This window comes from Salvelinus sp. IW2-2015, linkage group LG5, assembly GCF_002910315.2.
Source record: "Salvelinus sp. IW2-2015 linkage group LG5, ASM291031v2, whole genome shotgun sequence".
Lineage (NCBI taxonomy): Eukaryota > Metazoa > Chordata > Actinopteri > Salmoniformes > Salmonidae > Salvelinus > Salvelinus sp. IW2-2015.
In genome coordinates, this window is record NC_036844.1 from 14,184,936 (window position 1) to 14,210,254 (window position 25,319).

General features: G+C 45.1%; 1 protein-coding gene across 4 annotated transcripts in view; it reads left to right on the forward strand.

Moving 5' to 3' along the window:
- The window catches only part of ehmt1b (euchromatic histone-lysine N-methyltransferase 1b), a 30,131-nt gene that overhangs the window by 2,523 nt on the left and 2,289 nt on the right, over positions 1 to 25,319 (forward strand). The window contains exons 1-25 of one of the 4 annotated variants that reach the window (XM_023987545.2): positions 745 to 845; positions 11,748 to 11,835; positions 11,956 to 12,503; positions 12,639 to 12,786; positions 13,004 to 13,140; positions 13,270 to 13,431; positions 13,606 to 13,668; positions 13,862 to 13,979; positions 14,092 to 14,205; positions 14,626 to 14,771; positions 14,940 to 15,083; positions 15,332 to 15,567; positions 15,744 to 15,953; positions 17,892 to 17,974; positions 18,079 to 18,185; positions 18,452 to 18,574; positions 18,840 to 18,941; positions 19,778 to 19,882; positions 20,035 to 20,189; positions 20,371 to 20,526; positions 20,742 to 20,886; positions 23,299 to 23,376; positions 23,463 to 23,578; positions 23,811 to 23,897; positions 24,046 to 24,124. In XM_023987545.2, coding sequence (XP_023843313.1) covers positions 795 to 845; positions 11,748 to 11,835; positions 11,956 to 12,503; positions 12,639 to 12,786; positions 13,004 to 13,140; positions 13,270 to 13,431; positions 13,606 to 13,668; positions 13,862 to 13,979; positions 14,092 to 14,205; positions 14,626 to 14,771; positions 14,940 to 15,083; positions 15,332 to 15,567; positions 15,744 to 15,953; positions 17,892 to 17,974; positions 18,079 to 18,185; positions 18,452 to 18,574; positions 18,840 to 18,941; positions 19,778 to 19,882; positions 20,035 to 20,189; positions 20,371 to 20,526; positions 20,742 to 20,886; positions 23,299 to 23,376; positions 23,463 to 23,578; positions 23,811 to 23,897; positions 24,046 to 24,124 — 3,501 coding nt within the window. In that variant the 5' untranslated portion in view covers positions 745 to 794. Of the gene's footprint in view, positions 1 to 744; positions 846 to 5,485; positions 5,614 to 11,747; positions 11,836 to 11,955; positions 12,504 to 12,638; positions 12,787 to 13,003; positions 13,141 to 13,269; positions 13,432 to 13,605; positions 13,669 to 13,861; positions 13,980 to 14,091; positions 14,206 to 14,625; positions 14,772 to 14,939; positions 15,084 to 15,331; positions 15,568 to 15,743; positions 15,954 to 17,891; positions 17,975 to 18,078; positions 18,186 to 18,451; positions 18,575 to 18,839; positions 18,942 to 19,777; positions 19,883 to 20,034; positions 20,190 to 20,370; positions 20,527 to 20,741; positions 20,887 to 23,298; positions 23,377 to 23,462; positions 23,579 to 23,810; positions 23,898 to 24,045; positions 24,125 to 25,319 lie in introns of those variants that run through there. The other 3 variants (XM_023987546.2, XM_023987547.3, XM_023987548.2) reach the window with 3 other exon arrangements.

Genomic DNA, 25,319 nt, shown 5'->3' on the forward strand with positions numbered 1-25,319 from the left:
CCTTCTGCACCCAAAGATCCATTCATTATAGCTCCAGAGCCACATAGCCAACATATGTTTTTTTCTTGCAGACAATAGCCTACACATGCCAGTAATAACCACACACACCATGCCCATTGCATTTGCTTTGGCAGGGAACACGGAGGAATGGATGTTGTTAATGTTTGTTTATACTGGCCTCTGAATCAAATAGATAGTTCATGGTTTACTGACGTGTTGCCTTATTTTTACTTTTCTTTGAATATTAGTATTGTGAGTGTGTAGACCTAAATTGTGATTAAAGTCACTGGTGATGGCACTCTAAGAAGAGTCCCACAGCCTGATTTGTTGTTTGAGCCAGATAAGGGAGAGCCTGACCTAATGTATCCCAAATTGACTTTATTTTGACCCTGTGGTAGTTGTTGCAGCCATTAGCAGGCATTTTGGAGGAGAGCATTGGGAAACATTAGTGGAGAGAATTATAAAACAAATTATTCTTCAACCCAAATGTTCTTTACAGAAGTAAAAAATGTTGGAAGGAGAAGCGGTTTGATGATACAAGATGGTCGGACTGTTGACTTGCAGTGGTGTGGGTAAACGTGAATGCCTCTGGACTGGCAAATTCCACTTCTTGCTCATCGTTAGCCACGGAAGCTAGTTCTTCCCTGCAGTCTTCCCTCTCCCTCTGTCAGTTGTTGGGCATCAGTGAGCATGCTCAGCACTGAGCTGAGCTCTGCTGCTCCTGTTGGATAGACAGGGTACTGGGCAGAGCTGACAACTAGGCCTCTGGCCTTAACAGGAACGACCGGCTCTTTATGGCGTCAGCTCGGCTTCTTGAAGGCACGGCATCTCTGTTGCTGACAAAGGTATGGTGCACTGTGGTGAGGGGGAGTAACATGGTGGGGGCAACATTACTGCAACCTTACACTGGGCCTCAATCTTTTTTTAGTATAATAGGGGAATCATTGCTCTTTATTTCTCTATGCATCACTCATGTTGTAGTTATCACAGTATTTCTTTCATCTCTATTTTAAAATTGTCAGACAACTGGTAAATCATTGAATAGCCACCTGGCCTCAAGCTGTATGTATGTAGCCTATTGTTTGCGATTTGCAGGTAGGATATGTGTAGATATGGGTTTAGCTAGTTCCAGTGTGAGGTGGCTGAAGTGCCTTCGACTTATCTCTCAAATGGTGAAGGAGTGGGTGAACTGGCCGATTTGGGATGTGTCTTGTGCTCTCTCTCATTGGATAGAAGACTGTGATGGGAAAAACCCTGATCTTCCTTGTTTTTGGGTCATGATGGAGCATGCAGCTTATCATCTACAAAGATCCTACTCTTGGTGGGAAAACATGTGATGCCTCTTTTCGGTAGAACACTTATTTGATGGGTAGGCCTCTTTAGTTCAGGCTATTCTGATTAAATAAGTCCAGCAGCAGTGCAACACTTGAATGGAAAGTGAATACTGCTGTGTTCTACAGATTATTTGCATTGCAATGCAAACAATTTCATCAATGTCATTTGAGTTAGATGCAGTCGGAACAGATCATAATGCTGTTGCCAACACCATTCAGGTTGTTGGTCGGCGATAAATCCACTTAGTGTTAAACTGTACAAAACAACAGACAATGACCCATATGGACTCCTTAGTTTTAGGCCTACCTCAGAACAGCTTATCCAGTGTTTTTTTTTTTTTTTTTATAATAATGAAGAATTGGGAACTTCTTGGCCCCTGGTGGGTGAGGAGTTCAAGTTTGTGACTGGAAAGTGGTTCTTGCATTAAGATTGACGTAGGGTGGTATAATTGAGTATTTTTGTGCTTTGTTAAAGGGAAATCATTGTTCCGAAGAAGGTAATAGCTTACTGTTTTAGTACGGTGCAGCACCAAAATAATCTGTTCTTGTTAGGTACGTGATTTAATATTTATGCTATCTGCAAATGTACGCTAGGCCGAGTATCAGAGACTTGGCCAGAGAAACTGTTTCCCTAATTTTCGACAAAGAAAATATTTTCTGACATCCTAAATCTTGTTGATGTGATTAGGCCTTTGCAGTAAATAATATTTTGGATTGTGTTACCGGTTGATGCCAGTGATTGAAATCATCCAGTAAAATTTGATGATTTTATAACTAGACATTCACATTCTGAAATGTGGTAAACCCCTTGACAGTTTTCCCATTGCCCATTGTTGTCTCTTGATATCGTTTCACGAAATGGCTGCAATGTTTTTTTCCCTCTTCCTTCACCATGAAAAAAAGCAGGGCTCCATCTGAGCATGCCCAGTAAAGGCCATGTCAGAGCTTTCTACAGAGAGTTGGTCATGTGACCTGAGCTGGGACAGTGCATGTGTGGGAAGCTAGATGTTGAGTGTGGAGCTCTACTTTCGCCCTTTCCCTTTTCCTCCTCCCCCATCGATGGTGATTCACTGCTTTATCCATGTACTTCAATGGTTGCCTGGGGGCGAACTTGAAAGAAAAGGATGGGATTATTACAATCTCCATTTTTTTTTATGCCTCTTCTAATGGGGCTTGCCCAGATGGATCTCAGTTGTCTTTTTAAATAGTTTGGGAATTGACAGCCTCCTTAATTTCTGTCTTTTTTTTGGAAGCTACACCCCATGATTGATTGGTTAATTAATTAAGCTAATCGATTGAATTGTGTCAAGGTTCCACAGACTTGGCCATGTCTTTTACCTGTAGACCAGAAACGCTCAGGTTTATCAATCAGGAGAACTAGATGCCCAGCAAGACTTGATCAGCTGGCGGTAGACTAGTATGTGTCTGGCTAAGCCATATTCCTGTGAATGACTGAGGGACTATCCTCTGAACGCTCCATGTACATGTAGAGGGGCCTCAAATCCATATCCACCCCCAGGAGCTCAGCTCAGCAGGGACAGGGAAGCGGAAGCCCTGTGTTCCCCTCTGACTCTTTGAATTAGTTAATGAGGACATCAGGCATTCTGTCTTTGTATTAGTCGGGTTGATTTGGGAAAGGCCTTAGTTCCGAATGAACAGCATTGATGTTGTTTACAAATCTAGCCGAATTGTACGCTGTCCTCAAATACAGTCTGTTGAACATTGTAATCCTGAGAATCAACCAATTGTGAGGTATTCTGTTGGAGTTGAGGGGTTAACTAACTTGGGTGGTGGCAGACTAGAGTGGGATGGAAACTGTCTGAATGTAGAAGTCTTTGTCAAGCCCTTTTCTTGAAGGCTGTTAGCATGACACCAGTCACCAGTTTTTGGAGAATTTATTGTAGAGTACTAGTGACTTCTGGTAGCCTCTCGTCGTGTGTGTGCATAGGTTGTACTAATTTTAGTGGCCATAGTCAGAAGAGATGAGGACTAAATGTCTCACTGGCAGTGGGCCCCGGCTTTCCGTGGGCGTGTGGTAGCATACACTGCTGCGAGTAGACTAACAGAACTCCTATTATGGCCTCAGTTTCTATAATACTGAATTCTTTCTCTTTCTTTCTTGCTCTCGCTTTCTTCCTGCGTCAGCTCTATCGTGGCATAAGAAAATACATTGATTCCTGTCCAACAGAAAACATGAAACATGAAACAGATTTTTCTTTGTGGGATGTAAGATTTTGAAATATGGTGTGGGTTTAAGATCGTTGTTTGATTTTTGTGGAAAGGGACTGCTGAGGTTTCTCAGATCTTACTCCATTGCCTGCCACTTAGTTAGTTCATAGAGCTTCAAAATGGCTGAGATGCCTACTGAGCATGCCCGGTAGACTGCCTCACTGCCTTGTGGTGCCATGTTTAGGGCCTGACAATAGGGCAGCGTGAACACAGGGCTGTAGAAGCAATGAGCACGATTGAGTTCCCATCCTATGTAGCTAATAAACTTAACATTCTGAAAGGCTTATGTGCCAGATTTGGAGTGTTCTTATCAAACTATCTCTGATAAATTGATAGCCTATTTTCATATCCTCCCTTAATATCCTTGCCACTTCAGCTTGGCGTTAAACAATACATTTTTGTGTTTTCATTTACCACAACAAATTAAAATACATCACTCTGGAGAGGAGGGGAAAACAATAGTGGATGTGTGCATATCAAATCAGAGAAGGACCCTGGCCTGTATTATTGGGATATGTGTGCTAGTTTCGCTGACTCTTCTGGGGAGGCATTGTGTGGTGTTCAGCCTGAGGATAATATAAGGAATTAATTCAGTGGTCAGAGAGGAAGCCTTGATACCTCCCATCCTTTCAGAGGGAGAAGTGCAGATAGCAAGGGAGAAAAACAGGGGGAGAGGGAGAGATCCTGACTACACAGATAATGTATTTCACCTCTCAAAAGAAGAGGTGGACTAGTCACTCACCAGTGTAAATCAATATTCTCGAAAACCTGCCCCCCCCCCCAGGCAACACAGTGACTAGAGTCTGGTTTCAATGATTGACTCTTTTGGCCAAAAAGAACTACGTCATTGCCTATGTCGATAAGGAAAAAAACTGTCCTGGGGACTCCCAACAAATCAGAAGGCAGACATGCCAGAACGTTGTGATTAAAAACCAAAGTATTTTATTCAAGTGGATAAAGTAGTGACGTAGGCATTGACGTAGTTCTATACCAAAATATTCCACCACTGAAACAAGATCCAAGTCACTGTTGCCTAAGGAAGTGTTTAACAAGCTATTGAAGCAATGGGATTGGATTAGATCCTTTTTTTCCTGTTATGAATTTTTTTTCTGTTATGAACCAAACAGAAAAATGATTGTGCCAAAAGGTAGCGACATCATCGGCAGTCCACATAGTTCGACGTCTTTTTGATTTGGTTATAGTTTAGCTTAATTTTTCACAGAGATTGTCCTCACCCCCAAGCTTTCTCCTATGGCTCGTTCGTCATTATATTTGATTTAGAATTCACATGCAATTGTCTACTTCAAGGGTCATGTCACAGAACAGTTCGCTAGATGCCTTTTCTGACCTCTCTTAGCCGACACAGTGAAGTTGGCATCCATCATTTCCACAGGTACATTACAGTAGGCCTATCTGTTGAAGAGTTGGCTTGGCCTGATGGCCAATTGTGGGTCAGTTCATAGGTCATGGTGCTTGCAACGCCAGGGTTGTGGGTTCGATTCCCACGGGAGACCAGTATGAAAAAGTAATGCATGTAGGCACTTACTACTGTAAATCTCTGGATAAGAGCATCTGCTAAAAGATTCAAATGAGGTGAGATGGCTGAGAATCGCTCCCATGCTAGTTACATTTTTGCCTCTCTCCTCGCGGGCTCTGTTTTAAAGGAGAACAGTGTTGATTGAGTTTTTAAGAAGCTGACTCGCGCACACAGGTCTCCTCTTTTGGCCACTTGCTTAGCGACCGTTTTTCACTTTTGGTTGTTGCTGTTTCTGAAATGGCTGTCCACATTCATCCGCGCACAGGTCGCGAGAGAGAAAAAAAAGAGGAGCCACTGATTCGAACTGACTGCGCATGCTCTGTGGAAGACCTCTGAAGAGAGGGACCGACAGAGGGAGCTGCTGGGTCACATGACCAACGAGTTGAATGTCTGCATGCGAGGAGGAAAAGGAGAAGAGGAACAATCCGTTGGAGACTCCTGCTCCTCTCTTGCACCCACACTCTCTCTCCCTCTCCACCACTCTCCTCAATGGAGGCCATCAGGAGAAAGCAGGTATGATGCCTACTGCAAGTACATATTTACCACAGGGAAGGGGACAGTAGCCTATTCTGGGCTGTGAAGCCAGTCTTCAGAGTCCATGACAGCAGGCTTGAACAGAGAGTTTGATCAGTAATCAAGGCTTTTTCAGCCTGATGTGATCTGTGACTGCAGCATTTCATATGGCAGCAAGCCGCTACTCCCCTATGGTGAAGTGGTTAGTAATGCACTGTGTTCACCTGGGTCAGGTGTTAGAAGAATGGCTATTTGAATCTCGCCAAGGTGTTTTGTGGGTCCTGCTGTCTGGGAAATGTCCATTGATTTATAGCTGTGTTTGGAGCATTGACACAAGGGAAAGGAGCATGCTACAGTAGGCTGGAGATGAATGCACTCAGGGCAGTGGTCCGACTTCTTGGAAATCTCACATGGTGTTCCTCCCTTGCTGTCCGGCAGGCAGTCCAGGACTCAGGCCCATTCTCGTTTCACTCCTCTCTCTCCTTCCTTCTCTTTCTCTTTGCAGCCCTACCCTCTCCTCCAGGAAAGGGCCAAGGAGGTACCCCAGGGAAAATGTCCCATATGGTAAAATACACACTCGAGAGAAACAGAAGGATGAATGACTGCAGGATAATCCTGTGCGATAGTCAGACTCAGGTCTTACAATACCGTAGCCTCAGTGCTGTTCCGCACCATCTTCAGTATCCAGTGTGATGGTGCATGCATTTTGCACTCCATAATGGCTTTGTAACAGTAGTTGATTTTTTTCACATCGTTACAAGTCCAAATTCCTCACTTTTTGTTCATGCTGCCGCCTTGTGAATGTAATGATACAAATCATCCATCTTTGAGGAAAGAGGAGGCGATCTTCAAGGCGTTGATGGTCATTGCTCAATAGCTGTTTTGCCCTTTTGTCAATACGTCTTTTGTTTAGGATGTTTCTCTCTTGGGCGCTGGGCAGTCTTAACACCTGTGATAGGAGGAAGCTAGATTGTTGTTTACATTGCCAGACTATATTAGATGTTTTCTAATCGTTCACAGCCTTTCAATAGCTAGACAAGCCTTATACAGGGGGCTGGCGTCAGAACCCATAACCCAAGATAGACTTTAGTCATGTAGCTAGCTGTGTTCTAATAGCTATAGGGTGCACTGACCTCACTGCCATTTTAGATTTATTTTTAGAAAGAAATGGTTGGCAGATGCAGTCATTTTTAAATGACATTGTCTGATATGAACATTTAGAAGTCGGTTTGTTTGTTTACAGTGTACATTTTTTGCATCTTTTTTTTTGTACAGGCTTTCATTATGTAGCCTACATTTTGTAATGATTCTGATATATTTGTCTTTTCTCATGTTGGCTAATTATTTATTAGAACCCATAGGTGGATCTGCCTTGGAGCTCCCATCCCCCATCCACGTAAATCCTGGCCACATGTCCCCCACCTAGTGGAAAAATGCAGCGTTGGCCACGTTGTGTCAGTAAACAATCTGGTTACGAAATGGCGGAGATCTGCAGACTGCCCTCTCTCTCTCTCTGTTCCCTCCCCCTCCTTCTCTCTCCAATGAACAACTTCCATTTTCACCCACTAGGGGCAGGACTGAGGACTTAGAGAAGCACGATTAGAGAAGGTTTCTTGAATCTATGAAGGGATATGAAAGGGTTTCTCCCCTCTCATACCTGTGTTGACCACACACCTTGGAATCTGTCTCTGGAAGCCCTTCTCTTCTACCTGGTCTCATGTGAGAATACCTCAGAGATCCTTTTTCTTTGGGAGCCTCAGCCTCTGATAGTTATCAGCTTGCTTTTGGGTGTGAGTGTCTTAGACGAGCAAGTGTTTCAGACGAGCAAGACCAATTTCTCCCGTAACTGTTGAAAAAGCTAAATTACTATCTGTTTGTAAGTCGCTCTGGATAAGAGCGTCTGCTAAATGACTTAAATGTAAATGTAAATGTTTGATTGATGTTAGAAGACTTTAGTCTATGTGATTGTGATTATTGTTATTATTTTTTTAATCAAAGTATCTCTAAATCGAAGACATTCCTCTCATAACCGAGAGGAGAGCGCAGGATAAGGCAGAGTGCTCAGAATACCAATGGATTTGTCTGGATCCACTGAGCTATGTGTGGCAAGAGCTACAGACAGGCCACTACATTGTCAAGACATACATGCATCTGCCTGACAGAGGACACCGGTGTCTTTGTCCACTGGGGTGTCAGTCGTTTTAGACAATTCACACATCCCTTTGCTTAGACTTAAAACAAATAAGCACATTGTTTGGGTTACTTTTCAAGTTTATTTGACTTGTTTTCTACGGTGATTATCAGCCTTGGCTCAATGTTCTGTCAGGTGGAGCTCCAGAGCAGGGTTTCATGGCAAAAGCTCTCCTGAGTTTGTCGGTCAGACTCTGCTCTCCCCTCAAATCTAGCAGCTAGGCTGAGGTGCCTTTTAATCTGACAGGCATTGGCCAGGCTAATCCTGAAGGACACATTGAAACAAGAGGCCTCTATCTAACCAATCTAATAGGTCCTCTTCAGCTCCTGATGGTGGCAGGGTGCCAAGAGGTGGGGGCCATCCTCTGGCTGAGGGGACTGTAGTGGAGGTGGCCGTGGACAGCTGATGGAGTCTAATGCTAGGCTATATCCTCCAATACCAAAGCACTGCACAACCTTCCCACTCTTAGCCCACATAAGACTGTCTGTGTAATGGCTCCCCTGGTGGAGACTGAGAGAAGGGCATATTTTGTTGTTAGAGCCACATTAGGCAGACATTTTGTGGTGGCTTTAGAGGCAGGTGTCTGATGGGGCTTCCAATTGGTAGTGAGAGCTTTTGCGATGGGCCTTGGTCGTCAGGGGGGAAGGGGAAGATGGTGAATGTCCTCCCATTGCGGATCCCTCTGACCTGCTTCCTCTTCTGAGCTTTTCAGACGTTCTGTAACAGAAACAGAAATACAGGAAAACCTGTCGGTTTGAAAAGGTGGATACACTGGTATAACTGCATGTGTCCTCTTCTTTGTCTTCTGTCTGATGTATCTGTTCTGTTCCTTTCCCTGGTCTGGTTCATGGTGTCTGCTGTCTTTATCCTTTGTTTGTTTTTGTCTGGTGCTGCTGAAGGAAGATTGCATTAGCAGCTAGTATTGAAAGACATGGGCCGGGTACATGAGTGAAGATGAGACAGAATAAGGCAAGGCAAACAAGAACATATTATGGATTGTTTCTTGTCCCTGCATAGGTCTTCACCATAATCATCATAGTTGATTTGTGGTTCTGGTGCTAACCTGAGTAATTTGGCCTTGTGCTACACTGTTACAATGTGATTGAGAACCCATTCTATTTGATTCTTTGAAGTATGCTGACAGTTGGTTGAGCGTGAGGAGCTTTCTCTGGAGGTTTGAGATGTTGGAGGTAAAACCTTTCAGTAGGCAGCTCTCTGGAGGAGGAGAGGAGACACCGTTTGATTCCATTCCTATTGCAGAGCTCCTTACTGAGCAGCGGCCAGAACTGGGCCTTCAGCCTAGCATGTCAGCAGAGCGTAGTCAGTGACGGTGAGGGCCTGAAGACAGAGGGCCAGAGAGAGGGAGCAGAGCACCTGGCCTTTCTTCCTGTTTGGCCTCGGTGTGTTAAAGAATGAGTCATCTGTAGTGTGGTGGTCCTGGATCCCACATGGGGAATTTCCCATAGTGAAGGTGTCTTTTGTACCGTGTCTGTCCAACCAGTGTCTGTCATTGGGGTTGTTCCATGTCATTTCAGCAAGCCATGACACCCATCATCTCAGATTGTTCTGAAATTCTTTCAATTTGAAGCTAATTGATTGCACCCAAATTGGCCATTTCAATTCATATAATTAATATAATATTCAATAAATTTAGTACCCGACATCCGATTTGGACCAAACCTTTTCTTTACAATGATTTAAGATGTGAGGAATCCAAATAAATGGTGAAAAGCCCATGGACCTCCCTACATCAAGGCCACCCCAATGGCCAGTATACAATATCAGTTCTCTGTTTGACCAGTAGTATGAAGCTGCTGCTTGGAGTTTATTCATACTATGTCATGTATTCTCTGTGAATTTGGTGATGTCCTCCCCGGTTCGATTATTGAAAAATTTATTTACAAAATAAAATAACATTAAATGTGCTATGGATTATGTGGTTTGAATGCTGTAACACAGCTTAAATCAATTAATAAAAGTCCCATTTAATCACATTACTGTACTTTAATAAAATAGTCTTGTATATTACATTTGTTTTATTTTATTATTTCTTTCCAAGTCATCTCTAGATCTCCTGCCTATCCGGTCAAACAAAATCACTATTTTAGTAGGCATACTTTTGTGACTGCTGAATACCAAGTATCAATCACTTAAATATTGTGTTTTCAGGTATTTGTTTATTTGGATCCCCAATGCAGAAGCAGCAGTTCCTCTTCCTGGGGTCCACAATTAAACACAAAATATGACAAGTAACAAAACACTGATACACTGATAGACAAGGACAGTCACATTTAAAATACAATGATATATAAACAATACGACAAAAAAAAATATACAAACAATAGACAAAACAATGTATCTGTGTGTCCCCTCGCGAAGCAGCTGCTCTCTATCCCCCTCCATCGCACGTCTTCCATCTCTTCTCTCCGTGTCTGCGCCACACACAGGACAAGTAGGCGCGCAATGGATTATGGTCATTGTTGTTAATTACAATCTGTTCTGTGCTAAACTATGTAGAATGTTGGCCTGTTGGACACTACAACTCCCTACTACATCCCACAGTTTGGGCTTGATCTGATTTGTCTCTAGAGAAACTGCGCTTTGTGCTCACAGAACTAAATGGAATTCAAATAATTGAACCGACATCAGTCAATTAGTTTTAAAAGAAAAGTTACTGACATTTCTGTTAATTGCAATTTTTGGGGTTGAAAAATTGACTAGGGACTAAAATGTGAGAACCCTAATAAAATAATACAATTATAAACCATTGCATGGTAGTTGTGTTTTTCAATAAAATTATTAGCAAACATCTCTGTCATGTGATTGGTGACATTTACCATTAAACCCAACCCATTGCAAAACACTATACACTGTGTGTGTGTTTGGGACATTTACTATTTGAAGAACATTGAAACCATTAGAACTGCTGTAGCCTAATGGTTTGCTTGTGCACCAGGAATGGTCTAACTAATCCAGACTTTTATTGAAGGGAATAAACCACACACATGGGCTGTTTCCCAGACACAGATTAAGCCTAAGAAAAGTACAAACTGAATTGCTTTCATGGAGGACCGGCTTGACTTGTGAGGATGACCACAATATTTATTTTCATCATGAGCAAAAGTTATTGGTTTTCTACCGAAAGTTGCAGAGAAAATGTTGTTATCCATTTAATAAACGCAAGACACCAGAAAATGTGATAAAAGAATGTGGCAGGAACAGTGACATCTAGCTGGCAAAACATGGTACTTACACACTTATGGGGAAAATGCAAGCTGGGCTAATTCCTCTGAACAGGCGGGACATCACCATATTCACTAAGAATACATTACATAGTATGAATAAACAATACACCAAGCCACAGCGTCATACTACATTGGTGGGCTTGGTGTGGGGTCCGTGGGTGGCTTTTGGCCATTTTTGTTTTTTTATTCCTCATGTTTTATTCATTGTTCGGAATAAGTTTTGTCTAAATCAGATGTTAGGTACTATATTTATTGAATATTATATGAGTCCTATAAATGAAAATGGCCAATTTGGGTCAGTCAATTAGCTTAATTTCTCAGAAAATTAAATTTCAACAAAATAATGCTTGTACTTTTTTCAGGTGGAACAAKCCATTAGGCTTTTGTAGTGTTGTTCATAAGAGTTCTGTGTCTGTTATAGCCACACAGAGCTGCAGGCTATTTCAGCCATGGGGATCATAAACTTCACATACTACTTCAAGCTTAAAAATCTAGTGAAATTATGGACATACTTAGGTTTATGAATGCATTCTGTTGGTCTGAAACCTCTCTAAACAGAGTAGGCCTGTATTTGGCGTAGCAAGGCTGTTAATTGTCCAGCACGCTTTTGTAGGCTATATGAAATTCTCTGACCATATAGCTGTGTTCTTGACGCTGGGCATGGAGTTAGCAGTTTGTGTGTGTGTGTGTGCTGTCAGCCCACAGGTCTGGCCGAAGGCAGATTGGGTACAGGGGAGTCCATGGAGGAGGGGATGGAATCACCTGGGGACCGAGAGGAGGAAGGAGGTGAGTTCATCTTTATAGCCATTAAAGCTAAACATGGTAAGGTTTACTCCTAGTATTTGTCTCTTGAGCTAGCCTAACATAAGACCATACTGTGAGACTGACTGATATCTACTGTTCCAGACACATTGAGAAACGAGGAGGTAGCTTCCAGACTGGGATCCTCCCCCGGAGCAGAGGCGGAGCTAAACGGAACCTATGAGGGCGCAGAGGTGGGGAACGGACAGCAGTGCCCCACCCCCCTGGTCTCCCAGGGCAACAAGTCTCAGGTGGTCACAGAGAATGGGATGTTGGAGACCGACCCACCTCACGGTTCCGTCACCGGGAGTAATGGATACATCCTCAGCAAGCAGCAGCAGGAGGGGGGGTCTACAACGGGGACAGGCTTGGTGGCTGCCCCACACAGGACTAGCTGGTTGCCCTCCGGCACCACAATGGTGGGACACACCACCACAACCTTCCTGTCCTCCGCAGCAGGGCATGCCCAAAGTCCTGGTGCACTAAGAACTGACAACCACCAGGCCGGCTCCCCGTCGGGACAGGGGGGCTCAGACTCAGAGACTAAAAATGGCACGTCCCCTAGCGACTCCCCCGCCCCCTCTCCACTGTCCATCGCCATACACCGAGCACGCAAGACCATGTCCAGGCCAGCGTCCAACCAGACACTAAAGGTAGCTAGTATTAGCCTAGTAAAGAGAGAGTTGATGAATGGTTCAGGTATTTGAGTGAAACACATGAGTGAAATTCTATTAAAATATGAAGCATAGCTGCCTTTTGATTCACTAATATTTTCTTTATCGTCGTAGCTTCTAAACATGGCATTAACAGAACCAAACGGTGCAGACGAGGAGAGTCAGAATGGACCAGAGGAGGAGAAGACATCCCCCTCCCTGAACCAGCTACCTCAGAGCCAAAACGACGTGCCGGCTGCAGCCACAGCCAAGTCCCAGACAGGTCAGAGATACAGCACTGAGGCCTACAGTAGAGGGGAGAGGGTACAAGGCAAATGGCACACACAACAAAAATGTAATGGCAGTACTTTGCTTACTGGAGGCTATCTACTTATTTCAAGGCTGCAAAAGCCAGAGGAGTATGAATAAAAGCTGTGTGTACTGTGATGTAGCGTAAGAGGTTCATGGCTTCTTGAGCTCAAGTGGTTGCTCTTTTCCAGCAGCGTTGGCATCGAGGAAGAAGAAAAGGAAGATGGGAACATACAGTCTGGTCCCCAGGAAGAAAACCAAAGTGCTGAGGCAGCTGACAGTGGTGGAGATGTTTAGTCAACTTCAACAATCAACTCAAAGCACACAGGTTTCATCTCTCCTCCATAGACTATCTTAACTGTATTAGAATTTAATGGAAATTGGGAGGAAATGTATTATAATTTGGATATTTGGCTGTCTGCATCATGTTGTAATATTTCTCTGCTCCCCCTCCCAGCCTAAAGAGGTAGCACACGTCAACGGGGAAAGGATGGAGAATGAGTCAGAGGAGGAAGATTTGGAAGATGGAGAGGAATGGGAGGAAGAGGAGGAGCAGGGTGGAGAGGAAGGTGTTCCCACGGGCCAGGAGAAGAGTCGAACATCATACCTTGCCCTTCAGGTTGAAATCTTAGTTTGTCTGTCTGCACCCCAGTTGAGAACCTTGATAAAATGATGCTTCTATTACATTCATAGATATCACAGGTTTAGAACCACAAGTTAAGGTAGGAAATGCAATTAAATCATTTGCAAATGGCCAAACCTTTTTGACATTGTGTGATACTTGTCGGTTCAGGGAGAGGAGCCGGACTCTGAGGAATCAGCTGAAGAGGAAGAAGAGGAGAACGAGTCTGACTTGGTAAGATTACACAACTATTTTCCCTTCTTTGAGTCCGTTGATTAGAACGACATAAGTGAGTGTTTTTGTAAACCCAAACATTATCAAAGCACAATCTTGTCCTCAGTCATGCTGTTCCACCATCAGACTGAGGAGGGGTACATTGATTGTCATTGGAGAGAATACATCTCTCAAATGATCTGCTTACACACAGAGCTCGGAATCCAGCGTGAAGAAGAGATTGAAAAAGAAAGTAAAGGGAGACAACGCCTGGCTCCGGCCATCCAGGAAACGGAAAAGGAAGCCTAAGCCCAAGATTGAGGGACTCCCTGGTACAGTAACCCACCACTCTGCCTTATGAGGAACATTATGGAAACATCTGAAGAGATCTCCTACCTTTGACTTTCTGCTCCCTGTGCTAGCTAACTCTACATCCCTTTCCAGGCACAGGACCCCAGCCCCAGGGCCAGGCAGGCCTCAATAAGGAGTATACAGAGGTTCCCCTCCACTTACTCAACCTCACAGCCCAGGAGAAGCTGCTCTCCTCACTGCACACAGGTGAGTGAGGCCACAGAGGAGTAGGTGATGGGGGAATAAGAGGAAAGGGGTGTAGTTGTGAACTGAACTGCCTGTTGGTAAGATAATTCCTCTCTGAGATTTTCCCATCCGTAGACTACTTTTTAAAGTTTCTGAAGACTCCGAAATGGTCTTGGTTTTATGAAGCAAGGCCTCTGTCCTCCCTGACAGGTTCAGATGACTCACGAGAGCAGCACTGAGTGCCCCCTGGTGGTGATGTCTGTCATAGAAATACAAAATCTGATAATCAAGAGTCTAGAACTGTACCACTATTGTAGCTCTTGCAGTGTGTATCTTTATAAATGAATCTCTATAAACTCTTGGAAAGCGCATTAAACCTGTGTCTAGTAAGGGTCATATTGACATCTGTCGGATGAGCTGAGTGGATGGTCCTCTGTGCAGGAGTTTCTGGGGCTATGGGAAGTGTGGAGCCAGATATGGTGCAGGAGCTGCCCCTCTGCAGCTGTCGCATGGAGACGCCCAAGAGTCGGGAGATCCTCACGCTGGCCGACAGGAAGTGCATGGCCACGGAGAGCGTCGACCGACAGGTGAGCCTTGATGCTAGGCCTCATCATATTTTTGCACGTATCCCATTCCCTATGTCCACTTATCATATTCTCTCCCTATGTCTTTGGCTTCGTCCTGATTATCCACCCCTTTCTCCCTTTTCAGCCTTTGTTTCTCACTCATACGTACCTCTTTCCTTCTCCTCACAGCTGAGCCGGTGTCAGAGTGCGGTTCTAAAGCATGAGATGATGCGTCCCTCAAATTCTGTGCAGCTGCTGGTGCTGTGTGAGGACCACCGGGCCGGCATGGTCAAGCACCAGTGCTGCCCCGGCTGTGGCTTCTTCTGCAGAGCCGTGAGTACTGGGACCTCCCTGGAGTGGGAATTTGCAAACACTACATCTACTTCTGAGTGGAAAGGGTCTTCTAGTAAGCCAGGAAAAGCTCTTGGTCCTAATTATAGTGGTTAGGGGGAAAAAAGCTTAAAACACTGAACTAGCCAAGGCCTTTATATATTCTGTGATTATGGCCTTCCAAAACGTTAAAACACTGGGATTCTTCAACGGCGGACACACTGACCTGGCTGTGTATGTTTGGGTTGTAGGGTACCTTCATGGAGTGCCAACCGGACATCAACATCTCCCACCGCTTCCACCGGGCCTGTGCCTCGGTACTGAAGGGCCAGACCTTCTGTCCACACTGTGGGGAGGAGGCCAGCAAGGCCAAGGAGGTAACCATCGCCAAGGCCGACACAACCTCCACCGTTCCCGCCACACGTGCTGCACAGGACCCTGCCACGCCCAGGACCGCGGAGGGCAGGGCAGACACCACAACTGGAGGGTAGGTTCACAGCACTGTTGGGAATAATGGGTGGGTGGGGCTTCCATTACAGTCAATAGCAGGTAAAGAAAGGAGCCGAATCACACGTTTTCATCAATACATCGTTTCCTCATATTATGTATTCCTTTCAGTCTGGTATTTTCAACATTTATCACCCTTCTGTGTGTGTATTCCAGTCCATTCTGTTTCTCTGTGGGAGGTGATCTTGGTGGCCGAGCAGACAGCTCTCTCTCCATCCCACCCGAGCACACACTGGACACCTCTTTCCCTGGGGGCTCCAGAACCGGAGTTCTGCCTCCTGCTGTGGGCATGGGGATCGGCATAGGAGTGGGCGCCGCCCCTAAAGAGACCTTGGAGAGCATCCTGCTGGCACTGGACACAGAGAAGTAAGACATTCTACAAAGACTTAGGGTTTGAGAGGTTAAAAAGTGCTGCTCTACTATGCAATTGTTTGATTGTCCTGATTAGTATTTCACTCTCTCACTACCACCCCCTCACCAGTCTCCTCTCACACTCTTAACCACTTTTAGTGTTACTAACAAGGTTTTGATCCGACCTTTTTATGCGAGTAGTCGATGCCGGATAAAAAATGGCACGACCCACCTGATGGAAACGGCACATTTGTCAGTGAACTTCCCAAATGTCGACAAAACAAATGACTCTAGACAAGGTGGGAACTTTTTGTCTTAAAAAAATTATTATGCGAGAAATAGTGGGGGAAGACTTCAAGCTGGTTGAGAGAATGCCAAGAGTGTGCAAAGCTGTCATGAAGGCCACTTTGTAGAATCTCAAATATAACATATATTTTTATTTGTTTAACACTTTTTTGGTTACTACATGATTCCATATGTGCTATTTCATAGTTTTGATGTCTTCACTATTATTCTACAATGTAGAAAATAGTAAAAAGAAAGAAAAACCCAAAAGTCCAAACTTTTGACTAGTACTGTAAGTATTCAAACCCTTTGCTATGAGACTTGAAATTGAGCTCAGATGCATCCTGTTTCCACTGATCATCCTTGAGATGTTTCTACAACTTGATTGGAGTCCACCTGTGGTAAATTCAATTGATTGGACATGATTTGGAAAGGCACACACCTGTCTATATAATGTCCCACAGTTGACAGTGCATGTCAGAGGAGCAAAAACCAAGCCGTGAGGTTGAAGGAATTGTCCGTAGAGCTCCAGGATTCTGTCGAGGCACAGATCTGGGGAAGGGTACCAAAACATTTCTGCAGCATTGAAGGTCCCCAAGAACACAGTGGCCTCCATCAATCTTAAATGGAAGAAGTTTGGAACCACCAAGGCTCTTCCTAGAGCTGGCCGCACGGGCAAACTGAGCAATTGGCTGTCACACTGACAGAGCTCCAGAGTTTCTCTGCGGAGATGGGAGAACCTTCCAGAAGGACAACCATCTCTGCAGCACTCCACCAATCAGGCCTTTATGGTAGAGTGGCCAGATGGAAGCCGCTCCTCAGTAAAATGCACATGACAGCCTGCTTGCAGTTTGCCAAATGGCACCTAAAGGACACAGCATGAGAAACAAGATTCTCTGGCCTAATGAAACCAAGATTCTTTGGCCTGAATGCTAAATGTCACATCTGGAGGAAACCTGGCACCATCCCTATGGTGAAGCAGAGTGGTGGCAGCATCATGCTATGGGGATGTTTTTCAGCGGCAAGGACTGGGAGACTAGTCAGGATCGAGGGAAAGATGAACAGAGCAAAGTACAGAGAGATCCTTGATGGAAACCTGCTCCACTGCGCTCATGACCTCAGACTGGGGTGAGGTTCACCTTCCAACAGGACAAAGAGCCCGGACTTGAACTCGATCTAACATCTCTGGAGAGACCTAAAAACAGCTGTGCAGTGACGTTCCCCATCCAACCTGACAGCGCTTGAGAGGATCTGCAGAGAAGAATTGGATAAACTCTCAAATACAGGTGTGCTAAGCTTGTAGCTTCATACCCAAGAAGACTCAAGGCTGTAATCGCTGCCAAAGGTGCTTCAACAAAGTACACACTCAACAAAATACTTATGTAAATGTAATATTTCAGTTTTTCATTATCGGGTATTGTGTGTGTGTAGATTGATGAGGGAAAAAAACAATTTAATCAATTTTAGGACAAGGATGTAAAGTGGAAAAAGTCAAGGGGTCTGAATACTTTCTGAAGGCACAGTAAGAGAACGTTGAGYGTTCCTCAACTACCTTCCTGTGTGACATGTTCATGCACACGTTAAATTATTTCAGTTTTCTATCAATATTTTCCTGTTATTGTGAAGGTGTGTTCCTGTGACTGACTTCTTCCATGTGTCCTGCATCAGGCCCAAGAAGCTGCGCTTTCACCCCAAGCAGCTGTTTATCTCTGCTAAACAGGGAGAAATACAGAAGGTCTTGCTCATGTTGGGTGAGGGAGATTTTTTTAACTAAGATAGTAAACAATGTATAAACGTCATTATCTGGTCAGGTTTCTGTGAATAACAAATGTCCCTCTGTATCCCTGTTCACCAGTGGATGGGGTAGACCCTAACTTTAAGATGGAGAGCCAGAGCAGACGCACCCCCCTCCATGTAGCATCTGAGGCAGGCCACCAGGATATCTGTCACCTGCTGGTTCAGGTGAGGCTTGGCTATGGTTCCCACTGGGAGTGGATGAGGGAAGGGGTAGACGCTGCATTGCACGGACATGCATCGAGACCAAGCTTTCCAGCATGAGTTCCACGGCATCGGTTGACTCGCCAGGCTATTACGTTGCACACGTGTTGACCTCTTCATAGTGGATCATTTTAATTGGACAGTCATCAAAATCTTATCATGGATCAATTTCGATAGTATTGAGTGGATCAGAGTAGATTGATCTAGTTGTTTCCCTCCCTCCCTACCAGTCTGGTGCTAACCTGGACATCTGCGATGAGGACCAGCGCACGCCCCTGATGGAGGCCTGTGAGAACAACCACCTGGAGGCGGTCTGCTACCTACTGAGGGCAGGAGCCATTGCCAGCCACAAGGTGGGTTCACACACCCTCTCTAACACCACAACGACACGCATACCTCATTCTCCGGGGAGACTTCATTAGTCTATATTTCCACGGGGGCAGTGGATGTCATGGTGCTGTATGTAACTCATGTGCCATTCTTGTCTTAGGCTTTGGTAATAGTGTTTTGATAGCATGCAAGCCCTGTTAGTAGGCTATGTAGAGGGTTGTGTTGTATTACAGTGGTATGAATCTTATGACAGCAGCAATGTGTGTTGGACTCCCTTCTGTTCTCCAGGATGTGGAGGGGTTCACTTGTCTCCACCTAGCTGCTAAGATTGGCCATTTTAACATCGTGGAGCATCTCCTCTCCACAGGACTCATAGACATCAACTGTCAGGTGAGTTCTGCTTTTTTCATTCATAAGCCAGTGAAACACAAACTTGGTGAGCATAGCTGTAATTCTTGCACAATGTTTAGTCCCTCAAGATGATTACAGCTTTGCATGGCTTGTGTTGGTTGTACCACTGAAGTCAATCAGAACCAGGAGTGCTTTCATGTTAATTCAGTTCTTGTTTTGCTCTGGCCTGTGTTTGTGTTGTGCCCTCACTAGTAGCCTTTCCATAGGGGCCTGACTCCTCTCAGTGGGCGTGCTGCTCCCATCCGCTCCACATGGGCTCCTAATGGTTTCCTCTTACATTGCAGCTGCTGTGGAATGATCCGTTCTTTATCAGCATGCATTAGTTAGGATTACAACCCCATTGGCTACCCTGCCGACGTGAAAGCCAATTTGTTTGTGTAAAGCTAGTTGTCGTTGACCTCCTATTCTGGCCATCTCTAAAACAGATGTTTCTCTGCCTCAAAAATGTATCTGATCTCAAGGATGTGTGGCAAGGATGCTCCAGCATTTCAAAAGGAGATATCCTTCGTTCTTTTGAGTGGCACCATCAAAGGCACTCTGAGGCCATATGACTGTGGTACTGCAGAGTTTAAAAACCTGAGTATGGTATTTGATGTCTCTATTTGAAGTGCTTGACCTTGCTGCAGGTATTGATCCATTATGGCAGGAACGATGTCATGGCAGTCTTTGTCCTTGTGGTAATACATCTTCCTCAACCTCTTATAATATCTCTCGGAGAAGGTTAGTGACATCGCTCGTCGTTATATCCAGGACATTGAAGCAATCCCATGCTGTAGGGGCCCGTTGTTAAAGCTGTGATGTGTTACTCTCTCTAGGACGATGGCGGTTGGACGGCTATGATTTGGGCAACAGAGTATAAGCACCTAGAGCAGGTGAAGATGCTGCTCAATAAAGGGGCTGACATCAACATCAGGGACAAGGTCAGTAACTATGGTTAACCGAGGGTCTTCATGACCTCACACAAGCCGAACTGTTTTTGTTTCAATTACTTTGCTCAATCTTGAGGTTTTTTTTGTCTGACTTTTTTGTCGTCTATGACTTTGTCGTGAATTTGCTGACTGTTTGTTTGTAGGAGGAGAACATCTGTCTCCACTGGGCGGCCTTCTCTGGCAGTGTGGAGATTGCTGAGCTCCTCCTAGAGTCCAAGTGTGACCTCCATGCTGTCAACATCCACGGAGACTCCCCCCTGCACATCGCTGCACGGGAGAACAGGCTCGAATGTGTCACGTGAGTGGAGGTTGAGGGGAAATGACTCTGGTGATTCGGCAATAAGTAATAGAATCTCCATCTACAGCACTGCTGTGGCTGTAGCCTCCATTATTATAACCGAGGCTGTAGCCACATCAGGACTATTCCATCTAGTACAGTTAAGTGATGGTGTTGAAGGCTATGATCTGTGGCCCCTCAGGCTCTTTCTGTCTCGCGGGGCGGATGGCAACCTAAAGAACCGTGAGGGGGAGACGCCGCCAGACTGCTGCAGCCACAGTTCCAGGGTCTGGCTCACCCTGCAGACTAACAGGAGGGTGAAGGAGGCCAGCACCCAGGGGGAGAAGGTCCTTAACAGGTAGAATTCCTCGATCGCCGTCTCTCAAACTTTCATGCATTTCTCTCACACGTTTATCTTTCTGATGCTCTGTCTCTGATCACGCATGGTACCCTTTTCTACCCTTTCCTCTCTACTTGTGGCTACCTCTTTTTGACCGATTGTCAAGTATAATATAATATCCACTGGGACCTGAGCCTCCAACCTTTTGCTGACCAGTACATCTTTCACCACAGAGACATAGCCCGGGGGTATGAGGGAGTTCCAGTCCCCTGTGTCAACTCAGTGGACAGTGAGCCCTGTCCGGACAACTACAAATATGTCCCAGACAACTGTGTCACCTCCCCCATGAACATAGACAAGAACATCACACACTTACAGGTGGGTCATGGGACTGGATAGACCACGGGTCTCCAGCAACTCGCAGCCCACATGAGTAGCTCGCCAAACAATTCTGAAAGTACATGCAGTTTTCCACATTTTCCACAGCAAACTGTCATAAACAAATATCAACAACACCCAGCTACTATCTAATCAACGCAACATTATCCTATCCCTAGTTAGCCACTATTGGCTTAAAAAGCCAAACCTAACACAATATCTGCCAATTTAATTTCCAGCACTATTGCCTGTCTGTCTGTGTGGTGCACGTGTTTGTCTATCACTCTGTGTAGCTAGTTGATGTGATAACCGTCTTGTGGGTTGACAGAAATACTTTCCACAAAACCTTCTCAATTAAAAGTTAACTGCAAAGTAGGCTTACCTGTCAAACGTACACTGCTCAAAAAAATAAAGGGAACACTAAAATAACACATCCTAGATCTGAATGAATGAACTATTCTTATTAAATACTTATTTCTTTACATAGCTGAATGTGCTGACAACAAAATCACACAAAAATGATCAATTTATCAACCCATGGAGGTCTGGATTTGGAGTCACACTCAAAATTAAAGTGGAAAACCACACTACAGGCTGATCCAACTTTGATGTAATGTTCTTAAAACAAGTCAAAATGAGGCTCAGTAGTGTGTGTGGCCTCCACGTGCCTGTATGACCTCCCTACAACGCCTGGGCATGCTCCTGATGAGGTGGCGGGAGGTCTCCTGAGGGATCTCCTCCCAGACCTGGACTAAAGCATCCGCCAACTCCTGGACAGTCTGTGGTGCAACGTGGCGTTGGTGGATGGAGCGAGACATGATGTCCCAGATGTGCTCAATTGGATTCAGGTCTGGGGAACGGGCGGGCCAGTCCATAGCATCAATGCCTTCCTCTTGCAGGAACTGCTGACACACTCCAGCCACATGAGGTCTAGCATTGTCTTGCATTAGGAGGAACCCAGGGCCAACCGCACCAGCATATGGTCTCACAAGGGGTCTGGGATCTCATCTCGGTAACTAATGGCAGTCAGGCTACCTCTGGCGAGCCCATGGAGGGCTGTGCGGCCCCCCCAAAGAAATGCCACCCCACACCATGACTGACCCACCGCCAAACCGGCCATGCTGGAGGATGTTGCAGGCAGCAGAACGTTCTCCACAGCGTCTCCAGACTGTCACATGTGCTCAGTGTGAACCTGCTTTCATCTGTGAAGAGCACAGGGCGCCAGTGGCGAATTTGCCAATCTTGTGTGTTCTCTGGCAAATGCCAAACGTCCTGCACGGTCATTTTGGGGCTCTGGCAGTGCTCCTTCTGCTCCTTCTTGCAAAAAGGCGGAGGTAGTGGTCCTGCTGCTGGTTGTTGCCCTCCTACGGCCTCCTCCACGTCTCCTGATGTACTGGCCGTGTCTCCTGGTAGCGCTCCATGCTCTGGACACTACGCTGACAGACACAGCAAACCTTCTTGCCACAGCTGCATTGATGTGCCATCCTGGATGAGCTGCACTACCTGAGCCACTTGTGTGGGTTGTAGACTCCGTCTCATGCTACCACTAGAGTGAAAGCACCTCCAGCATTCAAAAGTGACCAAAACATCAGCCAGGAAGCACTAGGAACTGAGAAGTGGTCTGTGGTCACCACCTGCAGAACCACTCCTTTATTGGGGGTGTCTTGCTAATTGCCTATAATTTCCACCTGTTGTCTATTCCATTTGCACAACAGCATGTGAAATTTATTGTCAATCAGTGTTGCTTCCTAAGTGGACAGTTTGATTTCACAGAAGTGTGATTGACTTGGAGTTACATTGTGTTGTTTAAGTGTTCCCTTTATTTTTTTGAGCAGTGTATATCATTTGTGAGCTTTGCCATGAAATGAGTACAGCACCATCGCTAGATCGGCACATTCCTCACTAGATGCGCAATTTAAAGGGCCAAAGGCACAATTAAAGGGGAATTGCACTCAATGTGTTTTCATCTAAAATAAATTATCTTCTGATGTGATTTAAGCATTGACATGAACTCAACATCCAATTTCGTTGTTTCTTTATGAACAATTGTAATTTTAAGAATGGAAAAACTAAAATATTAAACAAGGAAAAATACCTTATAAATATAAAACATAATTTAGGGGAACAAAATCTGATTTTATAGGGGAGTTGTTTATGAACCATTATTTTACCAGGTATATTGACAGAAAACTCTTGTACATTAAGGCCCCGGGGAAGAGTTGCAGAGGAGAAGAGAAGAATGTGCCTGTTTGAAAGCTAGGGAAAAAATTGTAGCGCTCGACATGCTTCATTTAAAAAAAGTAGCTCTCATTCTAGAAAGGGTTGGAGACTCCTAGAATAGACCATCCTATAGTTGATCATACTTGATGACCTGAAAGATGAAATTACCATCTTTCTCTCTGCGATCCACAGTACTGTGTGTGTAAAGACGACTGCTCCTCAAGCAGCTGCATGTGTGGCCAGCTTAGCCTGCGCTGTTGGTATGACAAGGTAAGACCCAACACTTCAGTATCACTATTGTTGACAAAGTTGCTGGTCTCCTATGATCGTCATGTCTGTTCCATGACCTTTCTCAGGATGGTCGTCTGCTCCCGGAGTTCTGTCGTGAGGAACCGCCCCTCATCTTCGAGTGCAACCACGCCTGCTCCTGCTGGAGAACCTGCAAGAACCGCGTGGTGCAGAATGGACTGAGGTACCTCCAATTTCCTGTCTCTACATTCAACCATATTTTTACAACCAAGCCAACACTCCTCAACCCTATTGATGATAACATCTAGATCAGAAAAAAATTATTTCAGTCAAACAGCAACCACTCATTTGGAAGTTGTAATGCATCTGACATCCCAAAATGCATGTCGGGATAATGTGTTTGCGAGTTGAATGTGCTGTTAGTACATCCATACTGAAGGAGTTTTTCTTTTCAGGGTCCGGCTCCAGCTGTTCCGGACCAGTCGTATGGGCTGGGGGGTGCGGACACTGCAGGAAATTCCCCGGGGAACCTTTGTGTGCGAGTGAGTCCTAGACATACCCCTTTCACAATGCGTAGTTTTACCGCACCTTCAAGTTCTTAGATGATTTCCCATTCAATGTCATCTGTGCATGGTGCTGCATTGCTATTTGTGAGGTTGATGGGTCCCTGACCTCACTTCCTGTCCACAGGTACGTGGGGGAGATCATCTCTGACGCAGAGGCAGATGTCAGGGAAAACGACTCCTACCTGTTCAACCTAGACAGCAAGGTAGGGATCAGTGCTCATGAATGTCATCAAATCTTGCTGGCTAACTTTAGGACAAATCCAAAATGTAACTAGGTATCTCAACTTGGACCACTGTAATTGCAGTGGGATCTGCTGTGCTTTGCAGGCAGATTTCAATCTGTTACCCAGTGATAAATTCATTGTATTCTTGTCTCGAGGCCTTTCCTGGACTTGTTTCTAAAAACACTCTGCTATTCTACGATTGTCTTACTTTGTGCTATTCGAATCAAATGTTATTAGTCACACGCGCCGAATACAACAGATGTAGACCTTACAGTGAAATGCTTACTTACGAGCCCCTAACCAACAGTGCAGTTTAAAAAAATACGGATAAGAATAAGAGCTAAAGTAACAAGTAATTAAAGAGCAGCAGTAAAAAATAACATATACAGGGGGGTGCAAGTACAGAGTCAATGTGCGGGGACACCGGTTAGTTGAGGTAGTATGTACATGTAGGTAGAGTTAATTAAAAGTGACTAGGCATAGATGACAACAGAGAGTGGCAGTGGTGTGGAGCGGGGAATGCAAAAAGTCTGGGTAGCCATTTGACTAGATGTTCATGAGTCTTATGGATTGGGGGTAGAAGCTGTTTAGAAGACTCTTGGACCTAGACTTGGTCCTCCGGTACCGCTTGCCGTGTGGTAGCAGAGAGAACAGTCTATGACTAGGGTAGCTGGAGTCTTRGACAATTTTTTGGGGACCTTCCTCTGACACCGCCTGGTATAGAGGTCCTGGATGGCAGGAAGCTTGGCCCCAGTGATGTACTGGGCATTTCGCACTACCCTCTGTAGTGCCTTGCGGTCGGAGGCCGAGCAGTTGCCATACCAGGCAGTGATGCAACCAGTCAGGATGCTCTCGATGTTGCAGCTGTATAATCTTTTGAGGATCTGAGGACCCATGCCAAATCTTTTCAGTCTCCTGAGGAATAGGTTTTGTCGTGCCCGCTTCACGACTGTCATGGTGTGTTTGACCATGTTAGTTTGTTGGTGATGTGGACCTGCTCCACTGCAGCCCCGTCGATGAGAATGGGGGCATGATTGGTCCTCTTTTTCCTGTAGTCCACAATCATCTCCTCTGTCTTGATCTGTTTGAGATCTCTGCCCGTGAAGAATTACCACTGCAGATGATGCAGAACATGCTTTTTTCATTATGATCCATTTATGTGTTTCTTTGGTCG